Here is a 26,010-nt window from a genome sequence, read left to right on the forward strand (position 1 = left end):
GATAACTAGTAGGGAGCACCGTCGGAGGGGGAGACCTCCCCCCTCCTCCCCCTCGTCCTCTTCTCCCTCCGCCCTAGAGTTAGCCTATTTACTTGATGTCCCTTGCTCTTTGGTCATTCTTTTCCTCTCCCTTCATCTCTGCCTCTTTTTTGATTTTAGGGTTTTTTGGAGGCCGATCTTCCGCCCTTCTCCATCCATCGCGCCTGTTGTTGGGTCGAGTTTGGCTCCGGTTCGTGTCTTGCCCGATCGACCTCCTGTCGCCTGGTCCACCTCAACGTGTGCTCCACCACCTTGCTACCCGAAGCCGCCAATGCCCATCACACCTTTTGCATTGGATCTGTCTCTCCGGATGTGGTTTGATTTCGGTTCTCTCCAGCTGTTTTTTATTTCGTTTATAGTTGTTTTATTTCCTTTCATTTAGGTCTGTCTTTTGCCATATATTTTGGTGTGTTGTTTTTGTTGCCTTGCCTGTTTGTCACACTTTGTGGGTAATGCTCTTGGGGGATTCACTCAAACTCCCCCCAGTTTGTTTTATGTGTGACGCCAATCTCCTCCGCGCCCGTTCTGTCGGCCACTGTTCGCTGTTGGGTCTTTTCTCGTGTCACCCCGCGATGAGCTCCAACGCCACCTTCCGCGTCGGTTTCCTACCAGCACGTGATCGGCTTCCTTTCGGCTGCCATTTCCAGCTTAGTGTGAATCTCCGGTTTTTTCCCTGTTATGTTGGTTTCCATTTGTTGTTTGTTCGATTTTTTCTATTCTGTTTGTATTTCTGTTTTAGTCCCTTTATTTCCCTGTATGTTTTTATTTCCTGTTCTTTGCTTGTAATGAGGCTCTTTCCTCTCTCGATTTGCATGCGTGATGCCCTCTGGGTTATTTGCTATGGTCTAGACCTTTGGGTTGTGGATGTGAATGTTATCTTAGCTTTCGGGTTAAGAAGGAAGAGTTTCGGTTGGGGGTTTGTCTACTCTCAGTTCTAAGGAATAAGTACTACCTATGCATTAGTTTGAGTATTTTTGGCACAAATCTATTTTTTAATATATAGCTTAGTCATGGGTTAGTGAATTGGTTTTGGGTCTGGAATGTAATACATTATCTGTGACGCTTGTGATTGTTTGTAAGAGCTTTATACTCAGGATGATTTCTATAAATAAGATTGATATAAATTCTCTTTAAAAATAAAAAATAAAAATGTTGACTTGTGAAACAACGGACCTACACAATACCTAGAATAAAAACAGAATATTCTTTTATTAAAATTTACTCCAATTGTTGTTGTACCAATGTACCTAGAGCAGCTTTTGTCAAACAATAAGCCTCCGTCATTTTGACTTTTCTTTTGACTTTGATGTGCATGTCATGAATGAAGACTATCTACTACGTTTGGTTTATTAATGCGTTTATTATTTTTTACTATTATTAAAAAAATTATTATAAATTTTTTTTTTTTTTTTTTTTTACTTTTATACTTTTTATACTAAATATTTTACTTTTTTTTTACATTCTCCTCCGTCGTGGATCGTCTCCCTCAACGTTTCGCCGGCCTGATCTACGGAGTTTTGAAGATCGTCCTTTTCAAAGCTCGATCTACTACTCCCCATCAGCCCTTGGCCAAAACGCGCTCCTCCACCAGCATCCCCGGCGATCCAGCTGTCTGGTGTTACGTTCGGTGCCCCGTTCCGACATTGACGCGCCGGCGAGTGGACCACACGCTCCTGCGTGTGGTTCTTACTCGCCGGCGCGTGGGTCCCACGCGCCGTGCAGTTCGCCTCCGACGACCTCCTCCAGAACAGCCGCTGTTTTTTGAGTTTATGCTGTTACTTTATGTAACTTTCTGTAATTTTCAGTTGTTATGTTGCTTATTGTTAAACCCGAACCGGATGGGACTCTTTGGAGTTGATCTTTTTATCTTTTCTTTTTGGTTTCTAGTTAGAAACCTTTTTCTCACAGTTACTTTTCATCTAAATCTCCATGATTTTTTAGGAAGCCTGTTTAGATGTTTGTTAGGAGTATTCGTACTCCCGATGGATTTATCCATCACTAGTATGCGCCGCGGTAAGGGTTTTCTCGGGCTGCATTCGCATCTTTTTTTCCCTTTATGATCTCATTCCTGTTTTTTGAGATCTGTCCGGTTAAGGTTTTAGCAAGTTTGCTTTTCTTTCTTTCAGTCCTTTGTAATCTCTCTGTTTGAATGAATGACGATTTGTTACAAAAAAAATAAACAGTTTCCAACCAATACTAAACCGCGCCCAATAAAGTCTTTGAATGATCGATGATAAAGCCATGGAGGGATAAATTTTTGTTTAGAAATGTTAGGGTGAATAAGTTTTTATATTTTGTCCATATTTTTTTGCAATCAACTATTAAATTTGCGATGTTTACCATTTATTTTCAATAGTTTTTTTTTTTTTTTTTTGAAACATACAAATTCAATAATTAATTATAAGGAAATATGGATAAAATATAAAAAACTTATTAGCCCTTAGCATTTTTTTCCTAATTGATAAGGGAAATAGTCGTGGAAAGTATTTGGCCTGGTTGATGTTGTGGCTTGTACTTGAACAACAAACGGCTAAGATTTTGAGCATGTACGACTCATATCATGGTTGTAACAATTTACAGCCACGAGAAAATAGTTTTGAGAGGAGGCCTCTTCCCTTCCACTTCTACTTCCCGCTCCTACCCTCTTCTTCTCCTTCTGATTTTTTTCTTTTTTTTTTTTCTTTATGTTTATAAGTGTTCTTTGACTAGATCAGCAATTTTGGCCTCTCCGCTATGCGTCCGTCCACCTTCCACCGTGTTATGCCATTCATCTCCTCCCGGCCACTGCTGCTGCTTGCTGGTTGTTTGTTTTGTATTTTTTTTTTTTTTTTTTAATAAGAGATTTATTCTCTCTAGATCAGCCCTTATGAGTGAGGAGGAATAATTAGATCTAAGGGATTATTGCTCACAACCTGGATAGTTTGATGTGAGGGGTTATCTCTCACGGTTAAAATAAATTTTGTTAAAAGATTTAGCTACTCATGTCTTAAATCTAATATGCTCGGAGCAGATCTGCTCATTAAGTGCATTTGTTCATGAGTTAGCAAAAATAAAGTCATAGATAGCATTTGATTGTAAGAATTTTTGTTTGTACCTATAACTTTGTAAGAGCTTTATGCTTATTAGAATATAATATTTTAACAATGCTCATGATGTTTCATAAATGAAATCCTCATATTTCTGTTAAAAATAATAATAATAATAATAATTTACAACCACCCGCGTGATTGTAATAATTATATTATGATTTTACTGACTCTATTTCTCAAGGAAAACTTATAATTAAATTTAGACAGGTAAGAAAATTACTATATAGCGTTTTTTTTTTTTTTTTTAACAATTACGCCTAGTGCCACTGTGAAATGGTATATATAATTGAGAAGACAGCAACCACGCAACACAAAGCAGGAGGAGCTCTGCCTGATCAGAAACGCGTGTGAGAGAAAAAAGAACGCGTGTGAGAGAAAGAGAAAGAGAAAGATAAGATGGGGAGTGGGTTGGAGTCTTTTGTGAAGATCCCGACGATTAAGTTCACCAAGCTGTTCATCAATGGAGAATTTGTTGATTCCATTTCAGGTTTTCAATTTTCTACATCTCTTTCTTTCTGCTTACTTTACTTCATCATATTTTAGATTTATCAGATAATATTTTCACTCCGATGATACCCCATGTTTTCCGACTTGCAGTTTATATTAACATACTAGACTAACTATACAAAGCAGTTTATGTACTAATTAAGGCATAAAGAGAAAAAAATAAATAAAAATCTTGGTAATCTATATAAATTCGACCGTATGCCACACAACTTATTAAATTATTGTTCTTTGACCTACCAAGAGGCTACAAAATTTCCGAGAAAGAAAAATAAAAATAAGAGGGAAAAGGATTGATTAAACAATAACCAAGTAATGAAGAAGAGAAAAGAAGGAAGAAAGATAGATCTCTCTCTCTCTCGCCTTCTTAAGGTTGTTTCTAATTTCCGGCTGGGTACGAGAAAAGTTGAGGGAATTTTTGTTGTTCATGCCCATTCGGATAAGATTGAGAGACTTTTCAAAGTTTGTGTCCCCGTGTCCCTTTTTCGTTTTGCCTTTTCTTGGCTTTTGTCCAAGGTACAGATGATTATGTCTTTTTTTACCCACTTCCTATTAATTTGTTTTGTTTGCGGTCTATTTTCATTTTGGGTCTATTGACGGAGGGTTCACTTTTTTCAATTTTAAATCCCATGAAACCCTTTCTTATTTGATTAGAAAAAAAAATAATAATAATAAAAAAATAACGCTCTTCATTTGTGTTTCTTTGTATAAATTCTCAAATAGTTGTGTGAAATTTTTCCTCCTTCTCACCGCATATTTGCTCATTCATTTTCTTAAAAGTGAGGAGAAATTTCATTTTAACCCCTTGAACTTTAGGTAATTTGATAAATTCTTTCTAAACTTTCAAATCTCTCAATTTGGACTTCTAAACTTTCAATTACTCTTAATGTAGACCCCCTTCGTCAATTTTAGCCGTTAAAAATATCAAAAAAGACCAAAATATTCATAATTTTTGTTTTTTTAAATAAAAAAACCTTTCGGAATTAAGGGTAAAGTTGAAATTTTATACAAAAATTAGGGGTATAAACGTTATATAACGTTTAAAATCTGATAGAGGGTCCACATTAAGAGCAATTGAAAGTTCAGGGGTCCAAAATGAGAGATTTGAAAGTTTGGGGAGTTTATCAAATCATGTGAAAATTTAGGAGGCTAAACTGAAGTTTTTCCTAAAAGTTATGAGAAACTTCATTTAACACCTTTTAACTTTAAAAATTCTTTATTTAATATATCCAATTTTAAAAAGTTACAATGTCACCCTCTCAATTTAATATATCCAATTTTAAAAAGTTACAATGTTACCTCTATTATTAGGGTTTGGGAGATGGAATACATGTCAAATGTCCCTTATATACTGCATGTATTTAAAAAAATATATTTTTTAAAAATTCTACCAAAAACAAAAAAGGAAACCCATGGATTGACCATGGATCAGCTCGGCAGCAAGTTTCATATCTTATATTAATTATGCATATTCACAACTAGATTCATGACAATCAATACCCAATTATCTATAACCATAATTAATAAACATAATCCAACTTTTCAGTGCAATATCCAATCAAAATAATATTACAAATTTACAATCTATTAAAGTTCATCGGCATAAAAAATAAAAAACAATAAAGAAAATAAGAGTACATTCCTACGAATAACGTGATAAAGTCACCTCACAAAGCATCAACATTAATTATTAATATAATGCGAAATAGATGGAGTTAACATGTAATATAAATTTATACAATTATCAATAAAATTTCAACAAATTGCTTGATCAAAATAGGGATGTAATTACAGCTACATCAGCCAATAAAAAATATTTAACCCCGTTGAAAATAATACGTAGGTTTTTTTTTTTCTACCGGGAACTAATGTTGTCGTGAAATCGTAGGATATCATTTTATTTTATTATAGTAATGCATATATAAAAGTTAGTTTTTTAACTTTGTCGTCAATTCTGATATATATGCAGTAACATTAACATTTTTACTACGTACCATTAATTTTGCGAAAAATAAATTTAAAAAATATTCCAAAATTAAAATAGGGAAAACATTGGAGACTATTGATCCAAGAACAGGAGAGGTTATAGCGAGAGTTGCAGAAGGAGATAAGGAAGATGTTGATTTGGCCGTCAAGGCTGCGCGTCATGCTTTTGACTCTGGCCCATGGCCCCGCTACTCTGGCTCTGTATGTACTCGATCGCTACTCTTAACACATGCATACATATCTAAATTTTCAAGTCAAACAAATGATGCGTGACAAGGAATATTCATTTAATTGTTGTATATAATAATTTGGAAAGTCCATTTTTAAGTAAGAAAAAATTACAAAATTGGTTCATGGGATTTGACAATTTATATATCAAATAAATCCTTGGAGTTTAAAAATGATGTTATAACTCGTTGTGGCATGCTTCTGTATCAAAATGATCCATTAACACAAAATTATAATTTTATAAGAGTCAAAAATTTCCTGGAATTTATATAGATGGACCATTTTGATATAGAGACATACTGTAGCTAACACCCGAAAAAACGTTGGCAAAAAATGTTATAAAATTATTTTGAAACCGCGAAGATTTATCTAATACAAAATCAAACCCCAAGAACTAATTTAATTATGTTTTGAAAGTAAAAAAAAAAAAATGTAACTAATCAAATTTTTTCTTTTCCCTCTTTTGGCGGGATCTAAATCATTGCAAGGCGAGAGCAAGGATAATGATGAAATTCGCGGACTTGATTGACCAAAATGTGGAAGAACTAGCTGCCTTGGATACGCTTGATGGTGGGAAATTGTTTAGTATGGGCAAGGCCGCAGACATTCCCAGGGCGGCAAGTATCCTTCGTTACTATGCGGGTGCAGCTGATAAAATTCATGGAGAAGTACTGAAAATGTCCCGTGAATTTCATGCATACACGTTGCGTGAGCCTATTGGCGTCGTAGGACACATTATCCCATGGAACATCCCCAGTGGCTCCTTCTCCATGAAGGTTAGCCCTACTTTAGCCGCTGGGTGCACTATGGTGGTCAAGCCAGCTGAGCAAACTCCTCTCTCAGCTCTCTATTATGCTCATCTTGCTAAGCTTGTAAGTTCTGATGATTTATTTGACTTTTATGAGGTCCAATCTCTTATATTTTTCTCTTTTTAACATTTTCTCTTCTTTTTCAAGGCTGGTATCCCTGATGGGGTGATCAATGTTGTAACCGGATTTGGACCAACAGCTGGGGCTGCGATTAGCTCTCATATGGACATTGATGCGGTAAATTCTTGTTTTTTTTACTCAATGTTTTGTCTACATGTAAATGTTTTGAGGAAATTCTGCGGCAACTTCATTGCTTTGCATGTGCTCCTACATTCTTGTTTTTTCAGGTGAGTTTCACTGGCTCCACTGAAGTAGGACGCAAAGTAATGCAAGCAGCAGCAACAAGCAATTTGAAAGTGGTTTCACTTGAATTAGGAGGCAAGTCTCCTCTCATAATTTTTGATGATGCTGACATAGATATAGCTTCTGAGTTGGCTCTTAGAGGCATCCTACATAACAAGGTGAAGTTATTTTTATTTTATTGTGATAATATATAATGCTACACATACTCTCACTCTCACACTCCCTAGAGTGCCTTTTAAAAGTCACTTCAATAAATGTGAGAACGATTTCACACTCCCTAGCGTGCCTTTTTAAAAGTCACTTCAATAAATGTGAGAACGATTAAGAGTATAAGAGTAAGAGTATGTATAATATTACTTTAAGTACCACCATAGCGGATGCACCTTAGACGTAAAACACATTTGGCATGCCTTATATTAATTTTGAAACCAAGTTAACTATGTCGATTCTATTTCTACTCCTTAATTGCTTATATATTATTAATATCTGTACAAATTAGTGTTGAACTAATCTTTTATAATCAAGATTGATATGCAAGATACCAACAGGTCAATTGATTTAGACAAGCCGTAAGTTAGCACACCTTTTTGAGCTTTCCCCCTTTCATCTTCTTTCCCATTTGTCAGTAGTCACATGATTCTTCTACCTAAATTGTTAGCAATTTGAGTAGGTAATATGAAAGACCTCATATGATACTTACATGTTTGAGTATGATAGTTCAAAATTTATTTGAATATGTGGATCTCATATGGGTTCTGTCACATTAGCAATTCAGACAGTTAGTTTTTGTTGATCTCAATCATTGTTTGTTAAGGCTCTATGTTGCTCTTGTCTTAGTCATGCTCCTCTCTCCAAAAATGGGCTCTCTTTAGCTATGATCCAGACTTGAGTCTTTACTTCAAGCTCCACAAGTAAGGAGGCTCACATCCGGTTCTTGCAGCTGTTCCGGGGAGGAGGGATGCAGTTTTCTTCCTCCCTCCTTTCTCTCTCTTCCCTTTCCCCTTTTTCTTGGTTTCCCCTCTTTTTTCTAGTTTTTTCGATGTACTATTTCCCTATCCAACAACGTTGCTCTCCGCCCCTCCTCGGCCACTACCAAATTGCACATTTCCCCCAGTCAAGCCCCGCCATCCTTGCCATCTGCTCTAAGCCTCTCTGCTCTTCGGGATTTTTGGGGAATTTTCGATTGTGTTTTATCCATGTTAACTATGTCCTTCTCTGACTTTCCTGTCCTCCGGCGAGCCGCATCACCACCCTCCCCGGCCTCTTTGCTCCTTGTCATTGCCTTCTGCATCTCCTCACGACTCCCATGTACCAATGCATGTACCCCACCCGCCCATCAGTGTTCTCCTCCCTTACCACCTTCTCCTTCCCTGCCACCCTTTCCACTAGAGCTGCTTTTGTTGTTTTCCATCGTTTTCTCTGCTTTTATGTATTTGATGTTGTATTTTGTGGGATTTATGCTTTGTTTGTTTTGCAGAATGAGAATTCAGCTAGGAAAAAGAATAGTCATTACTGGAAATGGAGGATGTTAGAATGGAATAACTATTTCGTATTCTTTAGTTTGGTAGCAGCACATCTTTTATAATTGAAATTGAACTAAAATTACTAAGAAGCCCACATAATTTATGATTTTTTAACATGTCCACACAATAGAAGGGAAATGGGGGAGGAAGATTCAAACTAGTGACCTCCACTTCATGAGTCATGATTTCTAGCCGATTGAGCTACTCCTTAAGGACCTGATATATATGTATATATTCTTCTTTCAATCAAAGGGAATCTCGCTTTTTATTTGTTTATTCCTATGGATGACTTGGCATTATCTTTTGCATAGTACATCCGACCTTCCACAAATTTGTCAAGAAATTAATCAGCATGGTCAAAACTTTGTTTTCTCAAACAAATTAAAGTTTTTTTTTTAATGAATAGTATGATGTAAGTTGATGACAAAACTTGGTGAGGTGATTCAATTGAGCATTATAAATGTCATCGTTTAGAAATTTAGAATTGAGATTGAGCTTCACCCAAAAATATGACATTGATTTTAAGGAGATTTAAGGAAGTTCATCCTCCTTAAGTCTTTTGACTTTATCGTACTTGTGCTATATAGCCTTGAACAGGCTTAAGGAATTAACTTCTTGTGCCAAATTTAGGTCTACCATTGCACAAATATTTGGGTTTCTCTCTCTCTATGTATAGCTTATATGATTTCACTTCTTCTTTTTTTCTTTTTTTCTTTTTTCACAAAATCGAGAAACTAATTAGTAAAATACTTCTCATAATCTATGTTGATGCCATAATTTTTAACTTTCTTCCATTTTTTCGATTTATCATTATTTTCAGGGAGAAGTATGTGTGGCAAGTTCTCGTGTTTATGTCCAAGAAGGGATATATGACGAACTTGTGAAGAAATTAGTTGCAAAGACAAAAGCTTGGGTAGTTGGGGATCCTTTTGATCCCAAAGTTCAACAAGGACCTCAGGTATGATGAAGTGAGGCTTTCAAAGATCTTAAAACTACAATTGACCATTAATAATAACATAAATATTATTTAGTAAACTGATATACAATGGGGATAACTTGTCATTAACAATTGGCCTTTGATTTTTCTTTTCATGGGGATAACTTGTCATTAACAATTGGCCTTTGATTTTTCTTTTCACAAACCTTTTTCTGATTTAAAGGCTAATTTTTATTGCCACATTATTCCAATTGTATAAAAGAAGAAGTAAACTACCAATTTTACCTTGGTAGGGTTTCAACGAAGAAGCACATTTTGCTGTGTGCAGGTCGATAAGAAGCAGTTTGAAAAAATCCTTTCCTACATTGAGCATGGCAAGAGAGAAGGAGCCACACTCTTAACTGGTGGCAAACCCTTGGGTGGGAAGGGATATTACATTGAGCCTACAATTTTCACAGATTTTAAGGTATATATTCTTCACTTTACAACATGCATGTACATGGAGATCTTCGTTTTTAGTTTTTCTTTTCCTTCATCTATTGTTGTTCTTGATGACTTGCTCAGGAAGAAATGCTTATAGCCAAGGATGAAATATTTGGACCGGTTATGGCCCTTGCCAAGTTCAAGTGAGTAAACAAAGCTTTTGTAATAAAGTGCTCTTACTTAGCAATTTTAGAAGTGATTAAAACGCTAGCCGTGTTTTTGTAATTATGAACAATTACAGAACAATTGATGAGGCAATTGAGAGGGCAAACAAGACCAGATATGGGCTAGCAGCGGGTATCGTGACAAAGGACTTGAATGTGGCTAACACCGTCTCAAGATCAATTCGTGCGGGCACCATTTGGATCAATTGCTATTTTGCTTTCGACAATGACTGCCCTGTTGTAGGGTATAAGACGAGTGGGTTTGGAAGTGATTTAGGATTAGAAGCCCTTTACAAATATTTAAAAGTTAAGTCGGTTGTTACTCCCCTTTATAATACTCCTTGGCTATAAATTAGTATTAAAAGCCTCTCAAACAAGAAATAAGAGGGGTAAAAGGTGTAATAATGTATAATAAACCAAAGTTGTGTGTATTTGTGTAACTTGGGACTTTGAAGAAAATCAATATCCTAAATTTTGGAGTTTTTCTATTTAACTCATAAATAGCCATCGTTATAAATAGCACAATCGTTTCCAACTCTGCCTCCTCTTTCGCAACCAAACCATTGAACGAACCAACTCTATTCACCTTCATACCTCGAGTAGACGAAACGCATTTCCTTCGTTAGATTTGGGAAAAAGCAAATTATAGTCTTTAGATTCTCATGCCCTTTTAACAATGTTGAGTGACATAATTACTTTAAAACTATATATATATATATACCTTAAATAAAATAAAAATTGTAAATTATATTTATAATTTAACGTAATTGTTCCACATGACACTACAATTGGTATATGATATAATGATAAGATGATAACTTCTATAAGGAGCTGGTGTAAACCACCTCCTTTGTGCCCACCAATAAGAATAAGCCACCTACGATTATTGCACCATTTCAAATAGGTACCAAAACACTAGATTATATAGCATTTTTTTTTAAAAAAAAAAAAAAAAAAAAACAACGGCGGTGGCCACGCAGCCACCCCCAGCCCATCTAGGGTACCTGATGAGCCACCACATGGGCGAAGGTGGCCCGCGTGGGCCACCCAGGCAGATCTGAGGTGGCAGCCACCCCAGATGGGCTGGGATGGTCGCGCAGCCATCCCCAGCCCATCTGGGGATTGGGGTGGCCGGCAAGCCACCCCATGGGCAAGGGTGGCCGTGCAGGCCAACCTAGCAAATGGGGTGGCTCGCCGGCCACCCCAAATCTGTTGGAGGAGGCCGCACAGGCCACCTTCACCCGTGGGGTGGCTCGTCTCACCGGCCACCCCAAATCTGTAGGAAGAGGCCACACAAGCCACCTCCACCCGTGGGGTGGCTCGCCGGCCACCCCAGATGGGCTAGCAGCGGCGGCAAGCCACCCCTACCTCCCTTTGGGTGGCTGCCGGCCACCCCAAGTGGTGCTGGGGTGGCCAACCAGCCAACCCTTTGTTTTTCTTTTTTATTTTTTATTTTTTAAATAACTAATTAATTATTTTTCTTGTGGTAGTATTTATTTCTTAAACTTAAGATTTTTTTATATACAGAGGTTTCAATGGCTGATTGATGGGCACAAAAGAGCTGTATGAAAATCATTAGTTTGACATGATATACTATTAATTAATTAGATAATAAGTTAATGGAAAGACATGTATGAAAGCAAAGAAAAACTTAAAAGACCTAATTATGAAGATTGAAAAGAACTTCTTTTTTTTTTTTACTTGAAAATAATTAAATTGAAATTGCATCGAAACCTTGGAACTAAATATAATATTTTTTTTCCTCAAGAGACAAAATAAAAAAATCAGTCCGTTGTACTAATTTGCAATAACCTCAGAATTTTAAAAATGACTTTAGATCAGAAAAATAATTTTCACAATGGACCATTAATAATAATAACAAAGAAAGTACAGACAAAGTAACCTACCAATTTTACCTTAATTAGGAGCTGGTTTCCACTGAAAAAGGACATTTTTTGACATGTAGGCAGATAAGAAGCAGTTTGAAAAAATCCTTTCCTACATTGAGCATGGCAAGAGAGAAGAAGCCACACTCTTAACTGGGGGCAAATCATCCTTGCGTGCAGTGGCGGAGCCACGTTAGTCTTTTCCCTACAACGATGCCCCATCTTCTCCTCACCTTCTCATCTTTTTCATTAGTAGTAGTCCTAGTGGGTGTTTGGTTGTTCATTTGTTTGAAGGATTGAGTCTTGAGATGAGAAAAGAAGAGGTGAGAGCACTAAGAAGAGATGAGAAGGTAAGAGAAGATGAGAAGGTGAGGAGTGAGCCAGTGCGGAGTGAGGGTCTCGTGGAAATCTTCTAAAAATGAGTGGTGGTGAAAATCTTTTAGAAATGAGTGGTTAAAAACTTAAAAGATAAGAATAAAATTTTTTAAGGAAAAAAGAAAAAAAAAAAAAATTGCCTGCAAGGAGTAGGCTTGCGCGTGTGTTGAAGACTGAAATTGAAGGGAAAAAAAAAAATAAAAAATAAATAAATAAATAATTAAAAAAAAAAAAAAAGTAAAAGATTTAAGAAATAGTTGTAGTCAAAGAAGGCGTGGGTTTTAAGGTAGGAAAAAAATATATATATTAAAGAGAATAGAAAGACATTAGACTCTAGAAGGTGAGGAGGACTAAGGCCAAAAAATAAACGAAGATAGGCCTTAGAATTTAGATTCTAGAAGGGTGAGTGAATGGATTTTGAAGGAAGAAAAAAAATAAATGAAGAGAATAGATGTAACTTGTAAGCATTAAATTCTAGAAGGTGTGAAGTTGAATTTTAAGGAAGAAAAAAATAAATAAATAAATAGAGGAATATGCCTGAGGAGGTGAAGTACTAAAATTAAAAGAAGACAATTTAAACTAAAATATAAGTAACAAAATTAATTAGTGTGGGTAGGAAGTTTAGAAGACAATTTAGAAGATAACTTCTTTCTTTTTTCTTTTTTTTTTTTTCTTTTTTTTGTGTTCCATCATTTCTTTTTTTAATTCATTATTTGTTTTTCTTGGTTTACATCATTCGGCTAGACCTTTTGTGTTTGATTTGTTTTCAAGAAATCCCTCAAGATACCTCTGATATACTAAAATATACTCATTTTTCTTAGATACTATTAATTATATTGTGCTCAAGTTTATTTCGTAAGTAGTTTGTATTATTATGTGTTTGTGATAGTTAGATAATATTTTGAATGGTTATTTTGATTGTTGAAGTTCTTGTTTGGATTTTTGTTGTTGTTGCTCATGTCTATAGCAAATTAGAACACTTTTCTATTGGGTATCGAACTTTTTTTTTTTCATGTTTATTTTGTTGCTTATATTCGTATAAACGTTAACTAAACAATAATTTAATTTCACTATTAATTTGAATGATTAAATAACCTTTAATATCCATATGAATTACCAAATTTTTAGGGTAGAGAAAATTTTTAGGATGCCAAAAAAACTTTAGCGACACCCCCAATATGTATTGTCTGGCTCTGCCACTGCTTGGGTGGGAAGGGATATTACATTGAGCCTGCAATTTTCACAGATTTCAAGGTATATATTCATGCATATGGGGATCTTAATTTTTAGCTTGTTATTGTTAGTTTTTCCTTTCCTTGATCTATTAATATTCTTGATGACTTGCTCAGGAAGAAATACTTATAGCAAAAGATGAAATATTTGGGCCTGTTATATATATGGCTCTCGCCAAGTTCAAGGGATCGAGTACATTTTTTTGCAATAAAATGGTTTTATTTAGCAATTTAGAGTTAGAACATGATGAAGTAAAATACGGAAGATATATAACTGCATTATAATGATAAAAATGGTGCTCTAATGGACCATTTTTGGAGTACTCCATTTTTAACACATTTAGGTGTGAATATTATATAAGAACTAGCTGTTTTAGCTGATATTGAAGAATTACAGAACAATTGATGAGGCGATTGAGAGGGCAAACAATACTAGATATGGGCTAGCAGCGGGCATTGTAACCCATAACTTTTTTTTTTTTCTAATTGTAACCCATAACTTAAATGTGGCTAACACTGTCTCATGGTCAATTCGTGCTGACACCATTTAGATCAATTGTTATTTTGCTCTCAGCAATGACTGCCATTTTGGAGGGTATAAAATGAGTGGGTTTGGAAGTGGTTTTGGATTGGATGCCCTTTACAAGTATCTTAAAGTTAAGTCAGTTGTTACTCCCCTTTATAATACTCTCTGGCTTTGAATTATCTTTAGAGTAATGCCAAATATCATTTTGTATCATTCTAAATTGATGTAACTTTTAAAATTATTATTGAATTTAAATTCGATTGTGATTTTAAAAGTCACGTCAACTTTGGAAGAATAAAAAAAAAAAGATTTCCCTAGCATTACTTGTTAATATCCCTTTAAGCCTAGCAAATGGAAAATAATACGTGTAAAATGTATAATAAACCAAAAATTATTTGTATTTGTGTAACTAGACTTGGACGAAACTCAATGTCCTAAAATTTGTATTTTAGTCTTTAAATTTTCATGCGATTTTAATTTTAATTATTTGGTTTTTAATTTTGACAATTACATTTTTAAGTTTTCTTCGATTTCAATTAGGTTCCTTTATCAACGTAATATTCAATTAATTAATAGTATGTCTTGTCAAACTAATCAATTAACACTAACGTTGTAGTGCAGAGATAAGTTACTTGTTATTTTCATGCATGATATAATTCTCTATGATTCTCCCACAAAGAGAGAGAGAGAGGGCACTGTATTTTGCACCTCAACATCAAATAGCCAAAAACTTAAAAACAAAGAAGACTAAGAAAGATATCATTGTATTTAGCACATAAACATCACATAGCCGAAAACCTAAAAAGAAAGAAGACGAAGAGAGATCATTGTATTTAGACCTCAACATGATATATAGCCAAAAACCAAAAAACAAAGAAGACAAAGAGTAGTTCGTGAATAACTCATATTTATTTAAGAAGTACTACAAGCATTGCATTCCATGCCAAAGCATGGATTACATCCGTATAACTGTAGAAGATTGGAATCTAGGTATTTCTTAGAAATTCATTAGTCATAACATAAGGATAACATAATTAACTTCATAATCCAAACAGTAAATTATTTAACATAAACATAAAGATAAACATTAATAGTCGTAACTTTTTTGGTGTGAGGGCTTATTTCTCACGGCCGGTTAAATAATTTTTTTTTTTGTACGGATATGATTTACCCATGTCTTAGATCTAGTTTGCCAGGAGAATATCTATGCCATAAATGAAGTTTGTACATGGGTGAAATCGGAGGTCATGGATACAATTTGATTGTTAGATTTTTCGAGGTATCTACGACTTTGTAACCAAATTGTTTTTGCCTATATTTTTAAGAGCTTTATGCTTTGTAATGTAATAACTTTATGTTTTGAATCCTTTATGGAATGAGAAGAGATTTACCTAAAAAAATAATAATAATAAATTAATTATATATATAACTCTTGTTTACTTTAAAACTATATGGAGACTAAAGTTCGCACTGCATACTTATATGCTTCATTTTTCGTTCTGCTTCAAATGCCGGAAAATTATTTATTTTCCTTTTGGCAAAAGCAATGGTGTGAGGTTACCTTTCCACCAACGCAGAGGTAAATTCTGACTTTGCAATGGTGTGGGTTTTATGGACCATTTTGGCAAAAGCAATGGTGTGAGGTTACCTTTCCACCAACGCAGAGGTAAATTCTGACTTTTCACTACCATTTTTCTTTTCTCAAAGGTGTGTGAAATAAGGAACAAAGTCTGCATCAACTATTGAATCAAACAACCCACTGCAATTACATTTATTTGATTTTGCCCTCTCTTTTTTTTTTCAACTTTAGAACATTACCTAAAAGTTTACCTTGTTACTTTTAATTACGAAGTTGCTCTCATTTTTATTTCTTTTTTCCTTTTACCATACTATCATTTTATATTATCACTATAACCTAAAATAACTCTATTAATCTCAAATAGAATCCTCTGATTCTTAAATTATCTATCCGTAGTAAAAAGCAAAGCCCAAAATAAATTTTTGAGATTAAATCAAATTTCATCAACCACAATTTATTTTTCATAATAATCATTCGTGTCTCCTTAAAGTTTTTCAAAATTATTACTTTGTCTATAAACTATTATAATTTAATCTAATTCCTAAAATTAAAATTACTTTATTCATTTACCTGGAATTCACTCACTTATTAGAAGGTCTGCTGGAGCATCAAAATAGCGAAATTTAACTTTAAAGTTAGTTTAAAAGCCGGTGGAAATGCTCGATCCTCCCTTTGTAAATCTTTGTGTATTCCTAGCATTTATCCATTATTAATTTCATTTTCCTTACACTCAAAACAATAGGCACAACATGAATGATAAAAGCATTTTATATATAAAAATGCACATTTCATATACATGCTCGCAAAATTGATCAAGGCCACATTAAGAAAATAGTAAGGGGGAAGGAGAAGATTTTCCTGCTAATATTTAATTAACAACATACTTGATTCAACAATATCAAGGAGATAGCTTCGACATATATTCTTAAACTCTGAAAATTATTATTTGTTTTATATCCTGATTTCAAAAGATTATCAATGGATGCCATGCCATGGAGGGTGATTATGGTCGTGGATGGTATTTGGCCCGATTGATTTCGTGGCTTGTTCTTTGAACAACGAACGGCAAGAAGGGTGATCAGTGTGGCTACTCTAGCCGACTATGACCATAGTAATAACTAATACTTACTCGATGGGCATCACTCATGAGAAATTTAAGTAGTAAAAAACACAGGCACTTCTTCAAGACCGATCGAGCCATATCTTAACACCAGCCCTATTCAAGATTTTAGTAACATCCAAGCCAATAACTTCAAGCATTTTTCATTGCGAAATTCAAACTTAAAATCTAGTCTTCACGGTGACAATCCAAATGCCATTAGACCTCACTCTCGGTGGTGAAAGGCTAAAATTTTGAGCCTAGAAATTAATCTCAATCCCTAACCAAGGGTGCAATAGGACAGCTAAAATATTCCAAATCCAAGTATTCCCTAACCAAATATTCCCTAACCAAGTATTCCAAATCCAAGTTGGTGATAAAATAAAAAAATAAATAAAAAGCTCGGGGCAGAGCAGGTATGTTTTGTAGTGCTTTCTTGACCAACTGAATTATTGGCTAAATAGTAAATAAATAGATAATTCAAAGCCGATTGGAGAAGGAAATTTTATTATAATAATTATAATATTATATTATGATTACAGCCGCCTGGGCCCTGGGAATAGAGCCTATTAGCAATTGTTTTCATGCCAAGCACGTTCCATATTTTATCTTTCATTTTATCTTGTTTTCCTAGTTTGTTCACACATTGCTTAGCCATTAGTTTCAATTAGGGGCGGGCAGATTAATTAATAAATTTTATTACAATAATTATAATATTATATTATGATTACAGCCGCCTGGGCCCCAGGAACAGAGCCTATTAGCAATTTTTTTCACGCCAAGCACGTTCCATATTTTATCATTCATTTTATTCTGTTTTCTAAGTTTGTCCGCACACGGTTTAGCAATTAGTTTCAATTAGGGGTAGGCAGATTAACCGGTTATCGATTATTGGCCGTGTACCGGTTTCGATCGAACCGATATTAACCGTAACCGATATACCAATATCCTTATCAGTTAAATTTTTTATACCGGTATGCTTATCGGTCCGGTTAGAAATTTCATATCGGTTAACCGTTTAACCGATATAAACCGTTAAGTAGGAATGCCAAAACGACGTAGTTTTGGAATTATATATATACCTATGTAATCTTATTTTAATTTGGGTTTGGGTAGGTTTGATTTTTTTTTTTTAGTGTTGGCATTGGATGAGATTTCTTTGTCTTTGGTGAAAGCATTTTTCATTAACTAGTTTTGTTAGTCTAATTAGCATTTATATGTTAATTAGTCCATTTGCTTTAGAAAAATGTATTTTATAATATAAAAAAAAAGTTGTGGTGGATCAATCTAAAAAAGCTTTAATTTTTAGCCCAAAAAACAAATATTTGGGTCCCAACAAAAAGTATTTGAGCCTTAAAATAACTCATTTTTAATAAGTTATTTTAGTCCAACAAAAAGTATTTGGGCTCTCAAAAGATAAAAAAAACACTCATTTTTTGCCCAACAAAATAAATCAATATAAAGCCTACGGTGGTTAACCGTACCGTTTAACCGTGTACCATTATAACCGATAATTTCGGTTAAAATTCTTATTGGTCCGGTATCGGTTAATAAACCGTTTAACCGAAAATTATCGGTTAATAATTAATAAGAGCCAAAACTAGACCATTTTGACTCATACCCAGGCCTAGTTTCAATTTCAAAGCATAATTAAAGGACAATCGGTAGGATAATTAAATAATATAAAGTATTAATTAAATAAATAAATTTAGTTTTTTTATTAATTTAAATTTGTATGCATGATAAATGGTAATTTAAATAATATTGAATATAAAATCTTGAGTTTTACGTGTTGGATATTATTGTTCGTTGAAAGGGAATTTAAATCACATGTTAGGAGAATTGTTAAAGTATCAATTAATTAATAAAACTTAATATTTCATATCAACTTAAATTTTGGAACAAGTAGTATTTTAACATAACACAAATGCCATCTCAATTACTGTATTTGATGAGTACTGCTATTTACGACTAAAAATCAACCTTTGGATTAACAAAGATTTGTAAAAATAAAAATTAATGATTGATATTATCATAGTTGTATGAGAGTCTACTAAACATCATTTTTCGTATTTGAGAAATCAAAAATATTATTTTTAACCTATTTGATTGATGTCGAATTTGACTTGTGCGCCGTACCAAAAAAAAAATTATAATATATATGTTGTAGTTTTTTTCAGCATTTTAGATTTATTTTCATTATCTTTATTTTTCGAGAAAAATTTAGAATTAAATTTGAACAGTTAAAAAAATTTCTGAATTTTTTTTTTTTTTTTTTTCACAATTACACCTAATGCTACTGTCCATATATGTAGTGAATAGTGAACGACTGAGTTGTATATATATTAATTGAGAAGACAGCAAGCAGGAATAGCTCTGCTTCAGAAACGCGTGTGAGAGAAAGAGAAAGAGAAAGAGAAAGAGAGAGAAAGATCAGATGGGGAGTGAGTTGGAGTCTTTTGTGAAGATCCCAACGATTAAGTTCACGAAGCTGTTCATCAATGGAGAATTTGTTGATTCCATTTCAGGTTTTCAATTTTCTACATCTCTTTCCTTCTGCTTACTTTACTTCATCATATGTTTAGGTTTATCAGATAATATTTTCACTCCGATGATACCCCATGTTTTCCGACATGTAGTTTATATTAAGATACTAGACTGACTATACAAGCATGCAGTTTATATACTAATTTCTGCAAATAAAATAATATAAAATAATAGCCATATGCTTCTAATAAACAAAATAATAAATAACATCTGATAACACATATTTACATGCTTTCATGTGTCCAACATATACTTCCATAAACAAAGAATATCAACCAAGTTGAAGCATTTATATAATAAAGTTTAAAAGAAATAGCATTCATTAGTTCATGTCTTAAACAGATTTGAACTATAAATTCTTCATTTCCATGCCTACGATTTTCCTTGAAGAAATTCTCTAATCAATATTGTTTCTAAAGGTTAAAATATTTTGCGATAATGACTTTGGCGACCCTCTTTTTGTCCACTTACTTCTTTTTCTACATTGCTTTAAATGAAGCTGTAATTCAATTTTAACGGGACTGTAAAAAAATTTTAAATTAAAAAAAAATAAAAAACAAAACCAAATTACTAGGAGTACGTACATTTATGCATGTGCCTCTGTTGTTGCTGGATCTGGAAATCAGACTTCTTTTTTTTTTTTTTTTTTTTATAAGTGGAAATCAGACTTTTTAGCTGTACAAAAGAAAGGATAATTAAAATTACTGTAACACATGGCGAAACCTGCATTATTATATACCTCGCTCTCAGATGCTGTCGGCCTTATCTTCAGATCGAAAGCAACACCCCCACCACCATCACTAAATAAATTTAATAAACTATGTATGGTAAACAGTTAACACTCAATCGGTTCTAGGTTTTTGAACTTGAAAGTATAAGTAATATTATTAAATATCCAACAAAACAATTTAAAAAAAAAAAAAAATTTGCATTTTGACATCCATTTCGTTTCGTGTGTAATCTATGAGTAATGATTCAAAGCACGCTAGCTTGTATGAACAATTATGCACACCCAGCAAAATTTTTTTCTTTTAATATTTTAATTTTTTTTAAAAAAAAAATAGCTGAACGTACATGACTGTTTATGCACGCCCAACGTGCTATTTAGCATCACCCGTAATCTATTGATCTTCTATAGGTGGTGCATAATCTTCCTTGACGTGACATATCTCATCCCTTGTCACGGTCTATCCTTTACTAATTTATTCGCTCTCTTCCCTTCATATTTGTTTGACTATTCTCATTTTGATATTGTATTTAAAAATTTATGCATCAATTCCATGATTGAGGCTTAGGGTGGTGGATCTAATAATGTAACACAAGAGGATGTTTAATTTTCGTAATAATTTCAAAAGAAAAATACTAAACCTACCATTGACCTATAATTGTTTTAGAATTGATTAACACATGTTAGCATGTCATTGGAGGATTTAGATGCTGTCGAATTTTTTAAAATATGAGATTCTCAAATTTTTAATGGTAAAAATAAAATGTAAAAATTTGTGTGTTACTGAAATAATTAATTTTAGTTTTCAACATGTCAAATCCACTTGTCTCGGTAACACACAAACCTCTGCATTTATTTGGACATTTAAATGTAACGAATTACTCAAATTTTAGAAAATTTGAAGGGATCCGAATTCGTAATCAGAAGATATTAGAGTTTTTTTTTAGTGGCTAACGTAACTCCAATCACATGCTAACACATCTCATCATGTTTTAAAAGAGTTATAGATCGACCAATCTCATTTCAAAAATAATTAGGGTTGAAATATTAAGTAGGATTTTTTGTTCCCTGGGCATGTTGTCGTGAGATGATCATTTTATTTTATTCTGGTAATGCATGCATATTTCAACCCAAATTATTTGTGGGTTGGCCGGCTGAGGGAAATGGAATGCATAAATGTTAATTTTTAACTTTTTCGTCAATTTTTTTTTTTTTTTTTTTGTAAGTTAATTCTTTTAACACTAACAGTTTTACTAATATTTAAATAGGGAAAACGTTGGAGACTATTGATCCAAGAACAGGAGAGGTGATAGCAAGAGTTGCAGAAGGAGATAAAGAAGATGTTGATTTGGCCGTCAAGGCTGCCCGTCATGCTTTCGACTCTGGCCCATGGCCTCGCTTCCCTGGTTCTGTATGTACTCTCTATTCTTAATTTTTCCCATCTGGTTAAATTATTAATTTACCAAAAAAAAAAGAACAAAAACAAAAACAAAATTGTTGGAATATATTCTGATTTTATATTATTGATTTATATTTCCTAGTATAAGTTGATTTATGTTTTTATTGTATAAGTTGATGAGTTTTTTTTACCAAGAATACATTAATATATATACATATTTGGAGGTCACACTAGCCCAAAAGCTTGAGCTAATAGATTTGGGTCTATTTAAGTATATTAATTACTATTTTTCTTTATACTTTTTCAATGTGAAACTCAATACTCACAAGTACTGAGACATACGTCCTTATCTAACCCTTTTTTTTTTTTTTTGTGGGGCTCTTAATCATTATAAGGAGAGAGCAAGGATAATGATGAAATTCGCAGACTTGATTGATCAAAATGTGGAAGAACTAGCTGCCTTGGATACTATTGATGCTGGGAAATTGTTCAGTGCGGGTAAGGCCATGGACATTCCTTTGGCAACACGTAATCTCCGTTACTATGCAGGTGCAGCTGATAAAATTCACGGAGAGGTACTGAAAATGTCCCGTGAATTTCATGCATACACATTGCATGAACCTATTGGTGTAGTAGGACACATCATTCCTTGGAACTTTCCAAGCAACTCGTTCTTCATGAAGGTTAGCCCCGCTTTAGCCGCTGGGTGCACCATGGTGGTCAAACCTGCTGAGCAAACGCCTCTCTCGGCTCTCTATTATGCTCATCTTGCTAAGCTTGTAAGTTTAGATGATTGAGTTGCACACTTACGACTAATGATTAATTCATACATTATTCATATTACTAATATTTTTTGCTTTACCATTTTGGTTTTTCTTGTTTAAGGCTGGTATCCCTAATGGAGTGCTCAATGTTGTAAATGGATTTGGATCGACAGCTGGGGCTGCGATTAGCTCTCATATATAAGTTGATGCGGTAATTTCTAGTTTTTTACTAAGCGTTTGTCTTCGTGTAAATATTTCGAGGAAATTCCACAGCAACTTCATTGCTTTGCATGTGCTCTTACATCAATTTTCTATATGCTTGCTCTTTCTTTTTCAGGTGAGTTTCACAGGCTCCACAGAAGTAGGACGCAAAGTAATGCAGGCAGCAGCAACAAGCAATTTGAAAGTGGTTTCGCTTGAATTAGGAGGCAAGTCTCCCCTCATAATTTTTGATGATGCCGACGTAGATCTAGCTACTCAGCTGGCTCTCATGGGCATCCTACTTAACAAGGTGAAGTGATTTTTATTTCATTGTGATATATAATTAGAGACATACTATAAATCATTCTCTGTCCTTCTCTCATCTTCCCACTTTTTAAAATCATCATTCGATCTTTGGGGTCCATGTGTGTCTCACATATAGACCCAACAAATCTAATAGTAATTTTGAAAAGTGGAAGAATGAGAGATGGACCGAGAAAGGAAATAAATTATTTCTCATATAGCTATAATTTTGTGTCCTTCATTTTATCATAGTATTAAATTTATGTTCTTATGACATTTTCCTAGTATCCTATTAATCTTATCTGCTAGCTTCACTCACGGTCCATTCGTGCCATGGACAATCTGTCTGGTATTCGGTCACACAATTGATGAATAGCCTTTTTTTTTGGTGTCAATCTACACAGTGTGGATAATTGAGTATTATTTTTTAGTAGTCTCATGTATAATTAACATACAATTCGATGGCCTAGCAATAAAAATCAACATTTGAATTATCACTTGTAAAAAAAAAAAATTACTATTATATTAAAATTTAATAATAATCCATCTCAAATCTAAGGTATTTTTAAGAGCTACGGCAGGAAATGTGATGAAATAATCTAACCTCTCTTGACCTCATCTATGACTCCATTCAATTCCAATATGGCTTGATCAAGCCCAACATAGCTCGACCTTACTTCATTTGACCTTGCTATTTCCAACTTGATCTAACTCGGTGTGACCGAACCCATCCTGGTATAACCCGATTCACCTGATCTGAGCAGCAAAAGGTAATAATTGGGCTCAACTATGCACACTTTTGTTAAAAGGTTGTAAACTCCAACGTTGTATCACAGTGAAAAAGCCCAAACCAAAATAGGCCCAAGGTACGTCCATTAATACTTTTTATTCTTAAATGGCCCGTCTTTGAGATCAACTAATTATTAATTTTTGCTACCGATTTAATTATATAGCTCTTATTTCTACACGTTAATTGCTTATCTTTGTGGGATATATATATATATATATATAATCAAGATTGTGATATGCAACTATGCAAGATACCATTAGGTCTACTTGATTTAGACGGGCCATAAGTTAGGGGAGAAGGATTCTCTTCATTTCAAAGGAAATTAAGAGGAGTTGGTCCTCCTTTCTATAAGGGTAGAATAGTCCAAAAAAAAAAGAAAAAACAACCATTCTACCCTTATAAAATAAGGGACCAGCTCCTCCATATTTCCTTTGAAATAAAGAGGAAAAATGGAGAGGATCGGGTCCTAAGTTAAGAAACCTTTTTGAGCTTTTTCTCCCTTCATATTCTATACTCGAGTCTTTTAATTGTTTCCCTTGTCAACTTGGAAAGTAAAGCTACTTTACCTTTTTATAATGGTGGGTCGGTCTCATATTCATGGATATATTCTTATATCTATTAAAAGAAATCTCGTTACTTTTATTTTTTATTCCTATGGATGACTTTATATGTATATATAAATATATATTGAATTCGAAAAAAAGTTACAAGAGATATCCTTCTCACTTTTAATCGATATGGATAGAAGAAAGAGTAAAAACTCCTAAAGAAGACGACTTTTTCTATATAAATACATAGCATTATATTTTGCTTAGTAAATCCGAACTTTTATAAATCTCGTGTTTTAGGATGGAGGTTCACCCAAAAATATGAGATTGATTTTAAGGAGACCCATCTTTCATATTTACACTAAATAGAAGTTAATAAAGGAAGTCTATATATATACGCAACCTTTTTCAGGAATATGTTCATCCTCCTCAAGAGTCTTTTGACTTTATCGTGCGCTATGTAGCCTAGAACAAGTCTTACCAATTTATTTGTTGTGCCAAATTTAGGTCTACCATTGTAAATATATTTGGGTTTATTTCTCCAGCTTATATGATTTCACATATTTTTAACTTTTCGATCTTCCATTTTTCACTTTATCATTATTTTTCAGGGAGAAGTATGTGTGGCAAGTTCTCGTGTTTATGTTCAAGAAGGGATATATGACGAACTTGTGAAGAAATTGGTTGAAAAGACAAAAGCTTGGATAGTTGGGGATCCTTTTGATCCTAAAGTTCAACAAGGACCCCAGGTATATATGATGAAGTGAGGCTTTCAAAGATCTTAAAACTACAATTGACCATTATATACAATATTGAAGATGATGGGTCATTAACAATCAGCCTTTTCTGATCTAAATGTTGATTTTTATTGGCATATTATTGCATTACTCAATATTAAACGCAAAGTAAACAACCAAGTTTACCTTGGTAGGGTTTAAATGAAAATGCACATTTTGCTGTGTGTAGGTGGATAAGAAGCAGTTTGAAAAAATCCTCTCCTACATTGAGCATGGCAAGAGAGAAGGAGCCACACTGCTAACTGGGGGCAAACCCTTGGAGTTGGGTGGGAAGGGATACTACATTGAGCCTACAATTTTCACAGATTTCAAGGTATATATTCTTCATTTTACATCATGGGGATCTTATCTGGTTACTTTCAGTATTTCTTTTTCTTCATCTGTTATTGTTCTTGATGACTTGGGCAGGAAGAAATGCTTATAGCCAAGGATGAAATATTTGGACCTGTTATGGCCCTCGCCAAGTTCAAGTCAGTACATATATGTTTTTAGTTTCTACTTTTTCTTTCTCTAACTATAACTTTTGCAATAAAATGATTTTATTTAGCAATTTTAGCTGTAATAAAAGAGCTAGCTAGCTTCTTCATTTTTTTTTGTTCTTAATCTAATTATGAACAATTACAGAACAATTGATGAGGCGATTGAGAGGGCAAACAAGAGTAAATATGGGCTAGCGGCGGGCATTATGACAAAGGACTTAAATGTGGCTAACACCGTCTCAAGATCAATTCGTGCAGGTACCATTTGGATCAACTGCTATTTTGCTTTCGATAATGACTTACCTTTTGGAGGGTACAAGATGAGCGGATTTGGAAGTGATTTTGGATTGAATGCTCTTTACAAGTATCTTAAAGTTAAGTCGGTTGTTACTCCCCTTTATAATACTCCCTGGCTTTGAATTAATATCAGCCCATCAAACGGGAAATAATGTGTAAGAGGTGTAATAATGTATAATAAACCGAAGTTACGTGTATTTATGAAATAATATGCGTAAAATGTGTAATAATGTATAATAAACCGAAATTATGTGTACTTGTGAAATAATATGCGTAAGAGTAAGAGGTGTAATAATGTACAATAAACAGAAGTTGTGTATTTGTGTGACTGGATGG

At 33.9% G+C, this 26,010-nt stretch overlaps 3 protein-coding genes across 3 annotated transcripts; all 3 read left to right on the top strand.

Annotated features, from left to right (window-relative positions):
• Positions 1–3,443: 3,443 nt before the first annotated feature.
• On the top strand, positions 3,444–10,602 carry LOC132166557 (aldehyde dehydrogenase family 2 member C4). The gene is made up of 9 exons (XM_059577397.2): positions 3,444–3,615; positions 5,677–5,819; positions 6,335–6,718; positions 6,803–6,892; positions 7,003–7,176; positions 9,362–9,499; positions 9,807–9,944; positions 10,043–10,104; positions 10,203–10,602. Exons 1-9 carry the CDS (start codon positions 3,525–3,527, stop codon positions 10,474–10,476), a joined length of 1,494 nt encoding a protein of 497 aa, XP_059433380.2. The 5' UTR covers positions 3,444–3,524; the 3' UTR covers positions 10,477–10,602.
• Positions 10,603–19,259: 8,657 nt separating this feature from the next.
• LOC148583003 (aldehyde dehydrogenase family 2 member C4-like) lies at positions 19,260–25,294 on the top strand. The gene is made up of 7 exons (XM_088511772.1): positions 19,260–19,350; positions 21,365–21,507; positions 21,891–22,274; positions 22,597–22,770; positions 24,713–24,850; positions 25,068–25,211; positions 25,262–25,294. The coding sequence occupies exons 1-7, from the start codon at positions 19,260–19,262 to the stop codon at positions 25,292–25,294; spliced, it is 1,107 nt and encodes a 368-aa protein (XP_088367898.1).
• Positions 24,713–25,822, top strand: LOC132166556 (aldehyde dehydrogenase 1). The gene is made up of 4 exons (XM_059577395.2): positions 24,713–24,850; positions 25,068–25,211; positions 25,307–25,368; positions 25,523–25,822. Exons 3-4 carry the CDS (start codon positions 25,313–25,315, stop codon positions 25,794–25,796), a joined length of 330 nt encoding a protein of 109 aa, XP_059433378.2. The 5' UTR covers positions 24,713–24,850; positions 25,068–25,211; positions 25,307–25,312; the 3' UTR covers positions 25,797–25,822.
• Positions 25,823–26,010: the final 188 nt, after the last annotated feature.

Source organism: Corylus avellana, chromosome 11, assembly GCF_965113065.1.
Source record: "Corylus avellana chromosome 11, dhCorAvel1.hap1.2, whole genome shotgun sequence".
NCBI classification, from domain to species: Eukaryota; Viridiplantae; Streptophyta; class Magnoliopsida; order Fagales; family Betulaceae; genus Corylus; species Corylus avellana.